Below are 16,429 nucleotides of genomic sequence, written 5' to 3' on the forward strand. Positions count from 1 at the left end.
TGTATATAGTTCACACAATGAATAAGCCTATAAAAATTGGACGAAATCTTTTAAGGATAACGTCCACTTTTATATAACAGATTTTTAAAGGGAACTTAGGCAACTTATTCGAAAAACTACTTTATATCAGTATCTGCTGTATCAAATAAAATATATTTATAACATGAAATGAATAAAACAAGTAAGGAAGGCTAAGTGCGGGCGTAACCGAACATTACATACTCAGCTACCAAATTACAGCTTGCAAAACTTTTAAATTACCTTCTTATAAAAGTGGGCGGTGCCACGCCCATTGTCCAAAATTTTACTAATTTTCTATTCTGCGTCATAAGCTCAACCCACCTACCAAGTTTCATCGCTTTATCAGTCTTTGGTAATGAATTATCGCACTTTTTCGGTTTTTCGAAATTTTCGATATCGAAAAAGTGGGCGTGGTTATAGTCCGATTTCGTTCATTTTAAATAGCGATCTAAGATGAGTGCCCAGGAACTTGCATACCAAATTTCATTAAGATACTTTAAAATTTACTCAAGTTATCGTTTTCACGGACGGACGGACGGACATGGCTAAATGAATTTCTTTTTTCGTCCAGATATTTTTTCGTCCGATATCGCGCCATGGATTTTTCGATAGGATTTGGGCTCAGGAAAAAAGTTCCACTAAGCATGCGCAAAAAAAAATAATTTTCGAGCCTGCGAAATTTAATTTTTTTTTCCTTTTTTTCGGCTTTGATTTTTAAGGTTTTTTCATGACCTACTAAAAAAATTGTCATGTATACCCTGTCCGACCCAAAAATGTCCGCTAAAAACGTTGTCGATAAAAAATATAAAATATTTTTTTTTTTTTTTTTCAAAAAACTGTTATCGACAACGTTTTAGCGGACACTTTTGGGTCGGACAAGATATACATATGAAATTTTTTTTGAAAAAATCATGAAAAAAACCTTAAAAATCAAAGTCGAAAAAAGTCAAAGAAAAAAATGAAATTTCGCAGGTTAGAAAATTATTTTTTTGGGTATGCGTAGTGGAACTTTTTTTTCTGAGCCCAAATCCTATCGAAAAATCGATGGCGCGATATCGGTTAACTTTCGTCCATAAAAATCGACCCACCCTATTACGTATACATTAATATAAATACATAGGCGCATAATAATAGTCAAAATAAAATAGGTTTTAAATTTAGTTTCAGCTTTTTTGACAGATAGCTCATAGAAAATTATGTCAAAAAGCTGCAACTAAATTTAAAATCTATATTATTTTGACTATGATTATGCGCCATTATATATTATATTTAGAAAAATTATGTTAACTGAATTGAGTTTTACTGAAAATTATTATATAAATAGCCGAATTTGTTAAACTAAATAAAACGAATTACATACATAGCATCACATAAAGATTTGAATAAAGAAGATAGGTTTGGGCGCTTTTAGCAAACACAAATTTTATTGATCCGTTGCCAACATGTTTCAGTCAGTTCACTGACAGAAATTTTGATTTTACGAACGGCGCGTTGAGCCAACTGCCAAATAAAAGAAATAATCTTACTATATAATAAAACTTTAGTTTTTAGGAGAATCTCATGGTTCAACTATATGGTTGGCTCATTTCTACAAGAACAATATATCTTTGTTCAGATTGTCAAAATCTGTGTGTTGGTGTTAGGCAAAAGGCATGCAATGAAAGCATAAAAGTTTGCAGTTATTGTGTGTGTAAGAAAATATTGTCAATGTGTTTGTTGCATTTTGAGTTTGTCATCTCCTTTTGACAATCCCTACTACTACAGTGTAATGAAAAAAATATAATCATCTGATGAGATGAGCCAACCATATAGTTGAGCTATGGGAAAAACTGTAATCATAACCAAGACTTCTTAATGTCAAAGAACTGGCAATCAACGGAATATGCGAGTTGATTGGATCAAAAATACTCAACGGTACGTTCAAACAATTGGTTTTGCTAATAACGATTTATAGTTTTTTAGCCTTTAAGATTTTAATTCAATATTAATCGGAAAATTAAAAACGAAAATATGTAAGCGTTTCAGTGTTTAGATTTAAAAAATAATGGAAATAAACACTGCCTAAAGTAAGAAAAATATTTTAGTTTAAGTTGAATGTTTTAATCATAGACAAATAGCAAGTTCTAGCGCTTCTATATAATGTCAAAACATCTTCCTACCTTAAAATGATTAGCGAAATAGATAGAAATTGATTTTCCTTATGTATTCTAATTTTTAATGTATTTCCAACTTTAGAAACAAAATAAATTGTAAACAAATATTTACAACAGGACAATTCATTTAAACTAATAAAAATGCATTGTAAAATTTCGCGAGTTGCTCAAATCTCGAAACAAAATTATTTGCGAAGTTAAGCGGCATTTACTAGCTTAAGTAAATAGCCCTAATGCTTTTATACTCAATATCTTTGATGCATATATTTAATATAAAGCTTAAAAAAACGTACATACATATATCGAGTGCATACATATTTACATAAAATTTTAAATCAAATACAAAGATACGCAGACAATAAAATCACAATTTAAAAAAATAATAATAACAAAATATATTTATTTATGTTAAATCTGTAAACTATTTTGGAGAGTATTTTACAGAATAAATGCACGATTTATGTAAAGCAAAGGAAAGAATCTTAAGTAGTAAGGAAATCAAAAGGAAAAGAAAAAAATCAGAGAAATATTTATTCTTAGCGCTATTTATATAACTAAAAAAACTAAACTAAAAAAATTATTTAATAAATTATAAAACTAAAAATTGATTCAAATAAATGTTTTCATACATTTAAAAAAAGCAATACGGGCAATCCCCAATTATTAAATCATACAAACAGACAAAATTGGTTAATTCGTTGTAGTTCTATAAATAGAACAAAAATAGCAACAAAAACCAAAGTTTCTTTGAAAACCGCCGTACCAAGCATAACTTTAACACATAATTGCATACGAAGTATGCAATGTGTAAAAGACTAAAATATGCAAAAAGAAGGCAATTGGGAAAAACTTTACAACAACTAAGGCATGACGTAGCTGAATGCGTTTATAACCATTTCAACTATCGTAGGAGTGCAGGTTCGACTCCCACTCCCGGGAGAAAAGGCTTTGAAGAGATTTACAAGGTATAATCGAAACAGCTGTCGCCTTGTCCGTCCTGATGTCACGTTGTTTAAATTTTTCCCAAATTATTAAATAAATTATAAAACTAAAAATTGCTTCAAATAAATGTTTTCATACATTTAAAAAAAAGCAATCCGGGCAATCCAAAAAAATTACGTCGAAAAGAAACTATTTATTATTATCTTTTTTTTTAATGTAAAATACAGTTTTGCATATAGCTGTTAGCTTTTTGCCAAAAACCTTTTTAAAAACTACTGTAAAAAGTGAGCGTGTTTCTCAAACTGATTTCGCCAATTTTTACAGTGAACAGTTATCGACATAAGAACAATTTTCTTACCAAATTTATTCCATGTTTTTTCGACATAATTCGTTAAAATAATTATTGAAATATTAACTAAACAAGTAAAGGTGTCTAAGTTCGGGTGTAACCGAACATTATATACTCAGCGTCAGCTTCAATTGTACATCTCATTTCAGATAAATTACTTTTCTACATAACACGTGGCACCGCCCATTTAAAAAAAAATGTCTCCCCATTTCCTCTTACAATATACTTTATAAGTGAGATATCATTGATTCAAACCTATTTATTGCTAAGTTATAGCTTATTATTCTAGCCTACGACCCTTTTAAATTTGTTTTATATCTAAGTAGCCGTGGTCTTTAACCGATCCCGTCCATTTTTACTAGAAATGTTTTCTGCCATAGGGAAAATTTGTGTACCCAATTTTATTACGATATGTTAATTTTTCTTCGAGTTATGGCTCCCGAAACATAGAAAATTGCTTAGTCATAAAAGGGGCGGTTCCACACCCATTTTCAAAAATTTTAGTGTTTTCCAATTTAATGTTATAACTCAATTTAAAAAGTAAAATTCTATTGATACAAAGCTCTTTTAAGACATAGCTTATTATTTTCGTCTACGACCCTTTTAAAAATCTTTTATATAAAACTGGGCGTGATCTTTAATCGATATCGTCAATTTTTTCCAGAAATATTTCCTGCTATAGGGAAAATATGCGTACCAAATTTTATTACGATCCGTTAATTTTTCTCCGAGTTATGGCTCCCGAAATATTGAAAATTGCTTAGTCATAAAAGGGGCGGTGCCATGCCCATTTTTTTAAATTTGAAGTTTTTCCTATTTATTGTTATAAATACACTTGGGAAATGAAATACCATTGATATAAATCTCTTTTTTGTAAAGATATAGCTTATTTTATTCGTCCACGACCCTTTTAAAAATCTTTTATATAAAAGTGGGCGTGGCCCTTAACCGATTTCACACGCCCATTTTAAAAATCTTTTTCGAATTTTTATCAAGAGTCTCAATATTAGTCCACACGTCAAATTTCAACATTCTAGGTGTATTATTTACCAAATAATCAAGTTTTTTGTGTTTTCCAAAATGTTATATATATAAAAAGTGAGCGTGGTTATCTTTCGATTTCGCTCATTTTCAATACCAATCTATTCTGGGTACAGATAAGCTCGTGTACCAAATTTGGTGAAGATATCTCAATATTTACTCAAGTTATCGTGTTAACGGACAGACGCATGGACGGACATGGCTCAATCAAATTGTGATTTTGATGATGATTTTGATGTATGGAAGTCTATATCTATCTCCATTCCTTTATACCTGTACAACCAACCGTTACCCAATCAAAGTTAATATAATCTGTGTGCAAAGCACTCTGAGTATAAAAAGGGGCAAGCCACGCCCATTTTCTAAAATTTTAGATGTTAGACATCTTATATATAGGATGTCCACACGGCACCTCTCATTCGTAGTTCGGGGTACTATGCGCCGAACTAAGTAAAATTCCAGAGAAAGCTATGAGATGGAACTATCTCATTCGGTGAAATTTGTCGCTACCAGGTGTCATATATTTGTATAATTTATTTCTGTGAATGTTCGTTTACTTTTGTAAAAATTTAGGGCGAATCAGCTATATTTTTTGAAATTTTTTTCTAGCATCATTCACGCGTTCATGTTTCTGGCATATGTATGCACAACTGCCCTAATTCTTAAATACATACATAAGCGCTATTTTAAGGTAGGCATTTAATATATTCGTTAAGTCTAAGGTTTATGTATATGTATGAGTCATTCCTTGTCAAGTTAATCACTTTTTTCGATGATCTTTCGGCCTGTCTATGTAACGGATGTATAGCATAATCCTGGCTCAGAAATTTTCAATAAGAAAATATTGTAGGATAAAAGAATTGTTGATATATTGGTTCTTATTAGGAACAACAATGCATCAGTGGCTTCGCCCCAGGTGCAATCAGTTTCAAATAGTTTCAACAGGGTTGAACCAAAGAAGGAATGTTAGAGGCGTTGGCTCTACATTGCGATTGAAATGATAGATAGTGTCATATCGAAATACATTATATGCAGGACATAGTTTGCGTATGCCGAGGTTAATTCTGGAAAAGTAAGAGTTTAACCGATTACAGTATCCAGATCTAAGTTGTATCAGAATTACGCGCATCTCCCTTGGAAATCTGCTTTCAGTTGAGTTCAGTTTCCTCCAGTGTGTTTCTTTTAAGCTCGGCGACCATATCGGAGACGCGTAGCACACACGCGGCTGGCCAATTGCATTATACGTAGTTACGAGGGTTTTTTTTTTGCATTTGCCAAAAAAAAAAAAAAAAAAAAAACTAATGCCAGCGAGGGACTTGAGCCGGGATTCACGGGGTTGTGTAGCGCAATATATAGCTTCTCCAACCCAATTGTCAACCTCACCTTCGAGCGGCGAATCCCGTTTCACTAACAGACGAGGCTCTGGCGACCCCAAGCTCCTCATGGAACTTGGGGGTGGGGAGGGAGGGATGGCCTGAAGGTTTAATGTGGCCATATAAATCGTTCCCGAGATGGTCGGGCCAGCACCTTAATGGTGCTGTGTTACCGGAGCGTATCGGATCTGTATCCGACAAAGGACCATCACATCGATAACACTCCCCAAAGCCTTCGGGGAGTAACCTAATCGCTACAACAATAACAACAACAGGGACTTGAGCCGTTCATGTTGTGAATATGGTCGCTGAAGACTTGATCCGTGAAAATGCCAAGCTTCGCGAGGCAAAAAAGTGGAAAGGCTAGAGAGATAGATTTTAATATTGCAATAGCTCATCAATGAAAGGGACAGGACCTGTTGTCATTATCGTGCAGTCATCGTCGTAGGAGACAGTAGTAACTCCATGGGCTAGCAAGTTCTTTGGCGGTAATGGTAATGATGAATGTATTTATCAATCGCGGAATGCATTACGTATTGCCACGCATTCCTTCGCATCCGATAGCACTTTAACGCCAAAAGCGATAATATTTTCTCATTGTCCTTCGCCGGATTTGAGGGGGACTTTACGGTTGACCATACCTTACCAACACCGGCCGAGATCCCAGCGGGTTTGGGGGTTAGAATATACCCGTGGTAGGTATGCCTGCCGAGGTGAAGAGGTGAATAAAATACCAAATAAATTCAAGGGGTTGTGTAGCACAACTCTTTCAGGTTGCCAGCGCAATATATAGTTTCTCCAAACCCAATTGTCACCTCACCTATCCGTGGCGAATCCTGTTACATTAACAACCGAGGCTCTGGCGACCCCAAACTCCTCATGGATCTAGGGGGTGGGAGAACGATATTGTCTAGAAGGTTGCATGTGGTCATAACAAATCGTTCCCGATATGGTCGGGCTTGGTATCGGAACGTACCGGATCTGCATCCGCCGAAAGACCATCAACATCGATCACTCCCCAAGACCTTCGGGGAGTGCCCTTATCGCTACAACAACAACAAAACGTTATAGTTCTTTAAATATTCTTCCCATTTGCCCGCTAGAGTTTATCCACAAGCTGTCTGATGCGCATGCGCTGGTTTGTCTCTGATTGGGGGTTCGGTAGGGTCTTGAAATTTGCCCGGATTTCCAGAATTTTTTCTAGCGGAAATAAAGCGAGTAAACGCGGATTCAATGATCTTGCGAAAACCAGGTTCCTCTTGACGAACATCAGTCGGCCAGCATCAAGATTTGCTGTGTATACTTTTTAATCGGCCTACTTTCTTTTTATGGAAGTTGATGAATGTGCGGCGCTCAGACGTGATGAATTCGGCTGATCGGTCCAAAGAAAGGAGTTTGGGTAGGTGGCCGGCTACTAATGTTAACATCGGCTGCCAGTTGACAATTTCTACTACACGAGTGGGACCGTCAACATCGATAACACTCACCAAGGCCTTGGGGGAGTGTCCTTATCCCTACAACAACAACAAGAAATCGTGATGGGCTCGCCTAAAATAGCACGATTTTCGCCAGTGAGAAGAGCACTGATATCAGACCGATATCCACTGGGCAGAAAGTAACAGGGGTATGTAGATATTGATTATTTCTAAAATCGCTCGCCTCACCGGGCCGATAGTTCTTGAAGCCCCGGGACACTGTCCCTGCGGTTGATGTCAGGGTCAAATAGATTTTATTGCACAGTGATATATGGTAAACGCCAGTCCGCCTCCAAAAATACTTATATACTAATATACTAAAAATCAACACAGCGAAGAAATCATCGAAAAAATTGGTTGAGTTGTATATCCTACATACATATATGTATTTAGTCTTCATATATATAACTGCCCTAATTCTAATCTAGCTCATTTTCATTGTATATAACATATAATGTACGTAATAATAGAGCAATTAAATAAATAATTTATAGCGTATTTTAGGTAATATCATAAAATATAAATTTGCTTTAAGAAAAACTAAGAGTCGTTAATAAAAACAAAAATAAAGAATACAATTTAACAAAAATTAGCGTTTGAATTGAAAATTCGATTACAAATATGTGTTTTTGTTTTAAAATACAACTAAAAAAACTTAAACAAGTTGAATCCCCTTATTCAAATAATACAGCAGTTTAAACTAGTATATTTAAACAAAAATTATTAAATACCAATTTTAAAAACAAACAGTTAAAAAAATTTAAAAAAAATGCATGCATTAAAAATTTGAGCATTAATTTAGAAAATGAATTAATCAAGAGATTTTTTTCAATATTAGTGCAGTAAATTACAAAAACAAGAAAAAATCATGATGTATAAAACAATACATGACAAAATACATAAATATTTAAAAAGTTGAAATCATATCATAAGAAATGAATAAAACAAAAATAAATCGAAATGAAATGGAAAATGTTTATAAAGAGAAAATAAAATTTTTGATTTCTTTATTATTTAATGGAGTAAGGAGTTAAGTATGCGAGCGTCGAGAGACAGTAAGTTTCGTTGTTAATATAACATAGAACTTAGGGTGGAAAAAGCTTAAATAGCTTACTACTTGTGGTGTTGGGTTGACATAGAAGGTACAATGTGGTAATTTTAAATCGATTACAAGATGGCGGTGCTGGCATCTCAAAAGGAACATAGGATAACACTCAGTGAGTATTTTTTGGCTACAACATACATTTAATCAATTACCTCTGATTACTTTGCACAAAGTTTTCATATTAAGAGTTTTCTATTACATTTTTCAGGCGTCGTTTCGCTTGGATTTATTATTCTTTCAAACTGCTTAGGATGACTTAGTGCTCTATATACGTGACCGAGAAATTTTGCTCGAAAACCAGTTCGTTTTCAAAATTTTCTTTTTTCTGTATATCGCTACATTACCCGTTTAAATAATTTGATCGAAGATTAAAGTAAGCACCAGCTAAATCTAAAAGGAAGATGACCGGTTTTTGAACGGTAAACTTTCTTTCGTTTAACCTGGATGCTGATGTTGTGCGTGGTCTCGGCTTATTTACATAATTATTTTTTTAAATTTTTGTTTTAATAGTTAGTTATTTAAATAAGTTGGAAATTGTGTGTCCTCAGAAGGTGCTGGTATAGTAACACCACCTGTATCTACGGCAGGTTCATGCGGCAACGAATCTATGCTTTCGAGAGGTAAGAAACAATCGGCAGACATCTAAAAGAACAATTTTAAAAATTTCTTTGTAAGATATATATAAAAAAAAATGATTTGCATCTAAACTCACTTCATTTTTATCACGTAATTTATGTTGATTTTTCGAAACTGCGGAACGCGTTGCATCCATAGAATCTAAAAGAAATGTGAAACATGCAATAAATAAAAACCGTACACTGGTTAGCTGCAAGCAGTTACAATATACCTTCTTGATTCACTATTAAACCTTTGCGATGATCACTTTTGTGGGCTTCCAAACGCTCTGCGCTAATTGTAACGTAACTACATAAATCACATGCAATCTTTCTATATTCCTCAGTATGATTTAAGCGCATGTGACGCTTGTAAGCGCTTGTTTGTATGCAGCTAAAATCACAATAAGCGCATTTTAGTTTTTCGACCTGAAATTAGACAACAAAATAATTGTCTTAGGGCCGGTTTCCAGTGCGAGTTAAAATCCAGCTAAAGTTGACTAGAGTTTAACCTAGCTACTTTGCTGGATAACATAAAATTTAGCTGCTCATCTTAGCTTTAGCGGCAGAATTATAACTTAATTTTATTTTTTTTTAACGGTAACTATTTCCAGATTTTAACCGCTTAAATTACCTTTTCATGCCTGGATTGATGTTTATTCAAAACACTTGGGTCTCTAGTAGAAAATTTGCATGTTTTACAGTGTAAAGGGGTCTCGCCCGTATGCTGACGCATATGAATCTTGATGTGATAAGACAGAAATTAATATTAAATGCTGTAGAGTGAAATCCATATGCAACTTACTATCAAACTAGCTTTGCGTGACATTTTTTTGCCGCAAACATTACAAATGAATGGTTTGATTTTATTATGCACCGCCTTAACATGTTTCGACAATGTTTTACCGTTAACAAATTTTCGAGAACAGATATCACAAGTCTTTTCAGCATAATATTTGTTTTTATTCACTGGCGTAATAGAAGGTTTAATCTCCGAATTCGCTTGGATATCTTGTTGAAGACGTTTGCGCTGAACCGCACGTAGCGACCGAAGTATACGTCCTCGCCACTTTTTATGAACACGCATGTGACGCCAAACAAGCACTAAATAAAGAGAAAATTTGTTTTTCGTGACCGATATATTCACTCTAGAATTATATTAAAAACTATTTTAAAGTATACAGGGCCGGGATATGTGCTGTTTAACGACATTGTTGTTGTTGTAACGGCAAAATCTCAGGAGAATTAATCTTAATAAGGACATGTGAAATCAAATAGTCTGAACAACAGTGTATGATCGCATAATCCACCTCATCTCAGGGAATCGAATAGTAGTCGACCATATGACTTTCATATTAAGTGATTCATGTCCAGCAAAGTACAACCTACATCTTTAGCACTCTCATAATCCTTCCGAGAGTATTTTGCTGCTACACCAACAACAATCGTATATGAATTCTTTACAAATTGTATACTAACCTGATGCATGCGCTTTATAATCACATTGTGGGCAATGCAATAAATCAACGTCCACTTGATGTGCCTTCCACAGATGTGCAGCGCAGCTTCGCCACTTTGTTTGTTCGACACCGCATTCGTAACATTTGAATTTTTGACCAGTTGGCGCATTGATATGGCACTTTGTGTGCAATGAAAGTTTGGATTCATTTTCAAATCGAAATGGACATGCATTTGTCACTGCGCAACTGTAAAATAAATAAATGCAATTTTCCTTAAAACTTTAGCATATTCTATAAATTACCGCAGCACCATTTTTGAACGCAGCACAATTCGAAAATTCTTAAAAGGCATGGGGCGCATTTCGGGTTTAGGTATTTCTTCTACTATTGGTTCCATCTCATTCTGCGCTACATGCACACTTCTTTCATCATCTTTGGTTTGCCCGTCTGCACTGGGTTTTGGAGGACCCAATTCCTGATTTGGTGGCTTCTTTTGGGCTTTTGGTTTGCATTTGTGGTATTCAATGAAATGACCGCGCAAATCTTCGATTAATGTATATTCACGGAAACACATATTACAAACGTAAATTATAAGATAAGATTCCGTATCGTTGCCTGGTGAGGGTGGACAGGAGCCAAGCTTATCTTCGTCAACCATTTGAAAAACGTATTGAATATTTTTTCGACCGTATATTTTTTAATGCATGTAAGGACACGAATTCGATACTTTTTCATATTGATATCTTTGACTCTCGATGCCGATACTTCTTAATCGATACTTCTTGGTATGGAATGTTTCTATCGTAGTATGGTATCGAACTTAGATCAAAGAGGATAAGTAAATTTATCGATATCGTATCCCTAAATGCAAGGCTCATAACGAAAATAAAATAAATATTTACGAATGTCAAATTACATGGGTGGATAAAATTTAAAGAAAAGAAATGTTTCAAAGGGTCGACTTAGTTTAAAGGCTCGTATACAAGCCACTCAAACCAAAGAGAATAGATATACAAGAGGGCGCACTGTAGAGTTTGAACTTGGCGCTGAAACAGGATGGTGTTCCTCTAGAAAATCAAGATTAGTATTTCATCCAAGGCAAATTCAGTAGACGTGGTGTTATCCCAACAGCTGAGCCATGTCCAACCGTTCGTCCATCCGTCTGCCCGTTAACACAATAAATTCAGTAAATATTGAGAAATGTTCATGAAATTTTGTACACGAGCTTAAATAGATTGGTATTGAAAATGAAACTTTTTATATATATAACATTTTGGAAAACACGAAAAACTTGATTATTAATAAATAATACACCTATAATGTTAAAATTTGACAAGTGGACTGGTATCGAGACGCTTGATAAAAATTTGAAAAAAAAAATGTTTAAATGGGCGCGGCACCGCCCACTTGTGATAAAATAAATTTTACAAATATTATTAATCATATATCAAAAATTGTTAAACCTATCGTAATAAAATTCGACAGAGAGGTTGCCTTTACTATGAGGAATGCTTTGAAGAAAAATTTACGAAATCGGTTAGGGACAACGCCCACTTTTATATAAAATATTTATAAAAGGGTCGTGGACGAATAAAATAAGCTATATCTTTGCATAAAGAGCTTTATATAAATGGTACTTCATTTCCTAGGTGGATTTATGACAATAAATAGGAAAAACTACAAATTTAAGAAATGGGCGTGGCACCACTCATTTTATGACTAACAATTTTCTATGTTTCGGGAGCCGTAACTCGAAGAAAAATTAACGGATCTTAATAAAATTGTGTACACAAATTTTCCCTATTGCAAGAAATATTTCTAGAATAAATGGACGTGATCGGTAAAGACCACGCCCACTTTTATATAAAAATTTTTTAAAAGGGTCGTAGACGAAAATAATAAGCTATATCTTAGCGAAAAGGAGCTTTGTATTAGAATTTTACTTTCTAAATTGACTTATAACATTAAATTGGAAAACACTAAAATTTTTGAAAATAGGTGTGACACCGCCCCTTTTATGACTAAAGCGCCAATTACACGACATGAACATTTCCGCGAACATTCCCGTTATGTCATGTTTCTGCGACCTTTTCTGTCGTGTATGGTGGTGTTTGCCAGTTCGCGCAAATGTTCGCCAAAAATCAAAATATTTTAATTTTTGGCGAACATTTGCGCGAACTGTTCGTGCGTGTCTGGCGAAAGAGCTCATAATCGTAGTAATTTCTGAACGGAACAGACGTGCGCGGAAAAGTAAAATGGACAATAAAAAGTTTCTGAGTGAATTTATTGAATCTTCTCTCTTTTTTTTTACGCTTAATTGCCACAGCGAGCAATATTGCTGCAGCACAATTGTTGTCCGTATTCATCGCTGTCTGAAAGAGAACTAATGTTCGGCCAAAAGTTCGTATGGTGTATGGCCAAAGCTGCGAACAAGATTGCGGAATGTTCGCGGAAATGTTCGTGTCGTGTATTTGGTGCTTAAGCAATTTTCTTTTATTAGGGGCCATAATTCGAAGAAAAAATAATATACACATACGCATATTTTCCTTATAGCAGAAAATATTTCTAGTAAAAACGGACGGGATCGGTTAAAGACCACGGCAACTTAGATATGAAACAAGTTTAAAAGGTTTAAAAGGGTCGTAGACTAGAATAATAACCTATAATTTACCAAAAAATAGTCTACAGTGCCCCCTCTTGTATATCTATTCTCTTTGTACACATCCAAATGTATGTTATCACTTTAAAACTTTTTTTCTACATTTTTCTATTGACTTTCTTAGATTTTATTTAAATGGAAGACAAAAGTCGTCGGAATTGTAGCACTTGCATATATACATATGTGGTAATTCTTTACTTTAGCTCACAACAGCTAACAAAAAATTATTGGGAGAGGTGTCTTGATCTCAGGACCACGAATCCGAAAGCGGAAATTTAAAATTTTATTTCTGTCAAAAGATATTTCCAAAAATCCGAAAAATGCCCCGGAGCGCTCTGAACCCCGGGGAGGGATCCCTAGTATTTTTGCGCAGAACACCTTTCTGCATTGGCGGGCTTCGGCCACGCTTATAAAAAAATTACACTGTGTGTGTCCAACACCGGTTTGGAGACCAAAACTATATACGCGCAAAACATTTAATCCACAATTTTTCTTGTGGGTACGACAAAATCATCGAAATTACAACAAACACATGAAAATTTTCGACTTTGTTTGCAAATATGTTCGAGAATGATTCAATAGGCCGATAAAAACAAAAACAATTATCTCCGAGAATAATTAAAATTTGGTTCCAAAGCTCGTCTTTTGACACCTTTCCCGACATTTTTGGACGAGTTTTAGCAGTTGTGAGCTAAGGTAAAGAATCACCATTTATTATACAAATTTACATTACATTATTCACAACAGCGCAAAATGACTATTAACCGATCAATTAGAAAACATTTGTTTTCTTTTGGATAACCAAAAAAACTGTGGTAACCCACTTGTTATGTATAATTCCACTTGTTTTAATATTTTTATTTCAAGAACTCTTTGTAAAATATTTAAGTGTGTTGATATTTGAAAAAAAAAACTTTTTCACTTCATAATTTTTTCTTGTGTAATAAAAAGATATTTTTTATAAAATAATGGTTTAATTTCAACAAAACTATGCATGAAAACATAAACAAACAAAAGTGTCAAAAATGGTCGCGCGCCACGGGCAAGGCAAGCAAGAAATGAAAATGACAGATCAGCCTAGTGCGGACAGAATAACAAAACCTATGCCCTGCAAAAATTGTTGGATTACGTGTTCCATTTTTTTCATGTTGGAGTACTCTAACAATACTCCTTTGCAATGCGTTTGCAGACCACCAACAGCCGATCATTGCTCGTTTTTTAACGACCGTGATCACGACACGATGACGATCGAACAGAGTTTCCAAAAGTAAAATATTGCATACAAATAACTGATAATAAAATTTACTATGGTAACTCTGATAAAATGCAATCGCGCAACTGGTTTTATGTATACATACTATAGTATAGAGAAATATTCCATTTGAAAACCAAATTGTTTTAATTCGCATTTTCACGGTTACTATTAAACATATATACGACACTTAATTCAAAAATATAATACTATAACATAATATTTACATATATCTACCAAATAAAATACAAATACATACTACCTACACCCGAAGACAGACATACATATAGTTAAAAAACCAACCACCAAAATTGCAGATATGTAAAGCTCGCGTAGGAGTACTTTGGCATATGATCCTCTGTGGGTGCTCCATGGAGTACTACAGTGAAAGTACTTAGGAAAGTAACCTCACGTATGTACTCTATGGAATACTCACAAACAAAGCGAGAGTGGGATCACCTACTCCTCTCCTAGGACATCGCAATGTTAATTGGAGCACATTTTTTGTATGAAAACAGATTAGTTTTCGAACACTCCTATACTCCTAAAGGAGTATTCCTTACATTATTTATGGAGTACTCGCGTTTTTTGAAGGGATAACAAGATTAGGAGTTCACCACCCTTCAAAAAATGCGAGTACTCCATAAATAATGTAAGGAATACTCCTTTAGGAGTATAGGAGTGTTCCAAAACAATCTGTATTCATACAAAAAATGTGCTTCAATTAACATTGCGATGTTCTATGAGAGGAGTAGGTGATCCCACTCTCGCTTTGTTTGTGAGTATTCCATAGAGTACATACGTGAGAGTACTTTCCAAAGTACTTTCACTGTAGTACTCCATGGAGCACCCACAGAGGATCATATGCCAAAGTACTCCTACGCGAGCTTTACATATCTGCAATTTTGGTGGTTGGTTTTTTAACTATATGTATGTTTGTCTTCGGGTGTAGGTAGTATGTATTTGTATTTTATTTGGTAGATATATGTAAATATTATGTTATAGTATTATATTTTTGAATTAAGTGTCGTATATATGTTTCATAGTAACCGTGAAAATGCGAATTAAAACAATTTGGTTTTCAAATGGAATATTTCTCTATACTATAGTATGTATACATAAAACCAGTTGCGCGATTGCATTTTATCAGAGTTACCATAGTAAATTTTATTATCAGTTATTTGTATGCAATATTTTACTTTTGGAAACTCTGTTCGATCGTCATCGTGTCGTGATCACGGTCGTTAAAAAACGAGCAATGATCGGCTGATGGTGGTCTGCAAACGCATTGCAAAGGAGTATTGTTAGGTACTCCAACATGCAAAAATGGAACACGTAATCCAACAATTTTTGCAGGGATGTTCCAACTCTACAGTGCGCCCTCTGTAAATCTATCCTCTTTGCCCAAAACAAATTTATTTCTTATATCACCCTATGTCGATAAATTAAACTGCAACACTGCTAGTCAGAATTTAACAAAGAAAAATGTCAAATAACAGCCTTCAAACAATAACGGATAGAGAACTATGACTATCTCCTTCTAACAAATAGTAAATTGCTTTAAATAAAAAAAATAGCCAGTCAGACTTTTCTGCTAGAGAAAAAGTAAAAATTCAACCACCGAAAACAGCATTGTTTACTATATAGTTTGGCAGCTTAAGTAGAGGTTATGTTGCGAATAGAGTGGAAGGCAGTGGACTAGGCAGTCGAATGTTATATAATGAAGGAATGGTGTTCGGAGTTTTTTCAAAGTTAAAAAAAAAAATGATAAAAGCTTTAATATAAATAAAACCATTGTTTTAATAACAACAAACACGCCATATATATTCTGTATACATAAATTTGTAAGGATTATCTCACTTTAAAATTTGAATTAAATAATCTAAATTATTTTTTGAAACTGAGTCGAGAACTGTGCGTGTGAATGTGCGAATTTTCACCGATCAGCTGTTAGTTGCGCTACTTGGTAAAATTTACAATGGAAA

General features: G+C 34.3%; 1 protein-coding gene across 1 annotated transcript; it reads right to left on the reverse strand.

The window, feature by feature from the left end:
• Window positions 1-8,647: 8,647 nt before the first annotated feature.
• On the reverse strand, window positions 8,648-11,257 carry LOC137252020 (zinc finger protein 184). Its single transcript, XM_067787157.1, has 7 exons — window positions 10,836-11,257; window positions 10,553-10,779; window positions 9,879-10,177; window positions 9,708-9,815; window positions 9,307-9,502; window positions 9,172-9,236; window positions 8,648-9,101 (listed from the first exon to the last, which is right to left on the reverse strand). Exons 1-7 carry the CDS (start codon window positions 11,189-11,191, stop codon window positions 8,970-8,972), a joined length of 1,383 nt encoding a protein of 460 aa, XP_067643258.1. The 5' UTR covers window positions 11,192-11,257; the 3' UTR covers window positions 8,648-8,969.
• Window positions 11,258-16,429: the final 5,172 nt, after the last annotated feature.

This window comes from Eurosta solidaginis, chromosome 5 (genome assembly GCF_040869045.1).
Source record: "Eurosta solidaginis isolate ZX-2024a chromosome 5, ASM4086904v1, whole genome shotgun sequence".
Lineage (NCBI taxonomy): Eukaryota > Metazoa > Arthropoda > Insecta > Diptera > Tephritidae > Eurosta > Eurosta solidaginis.

Bases quoted from the DNA above. Each gene is read 5' to 3' on its own strand.
- LOC137252020 (XM_067787157.1), bottom strand. From the start codon at position 11,191: ATGGTTGACGAAGATAAGCTTGGCTCCTGTCCACCCTCACCAGGCAAC. The intron at 10,780-10,835 runs GTAATTTATAGA...TTTATTTTACAG, and splicing joins CGTTCAAAAATGGTGCTGCG to TTGCGCAGTGACAAATGCAT. The intron at 10,178-10,552 runs GTTAGTATACAA...CTCTTTATTTAG, and splicing joins TTATAAAGCGCATGCATCAG to TGCTTGTTTGGCGTCACATG.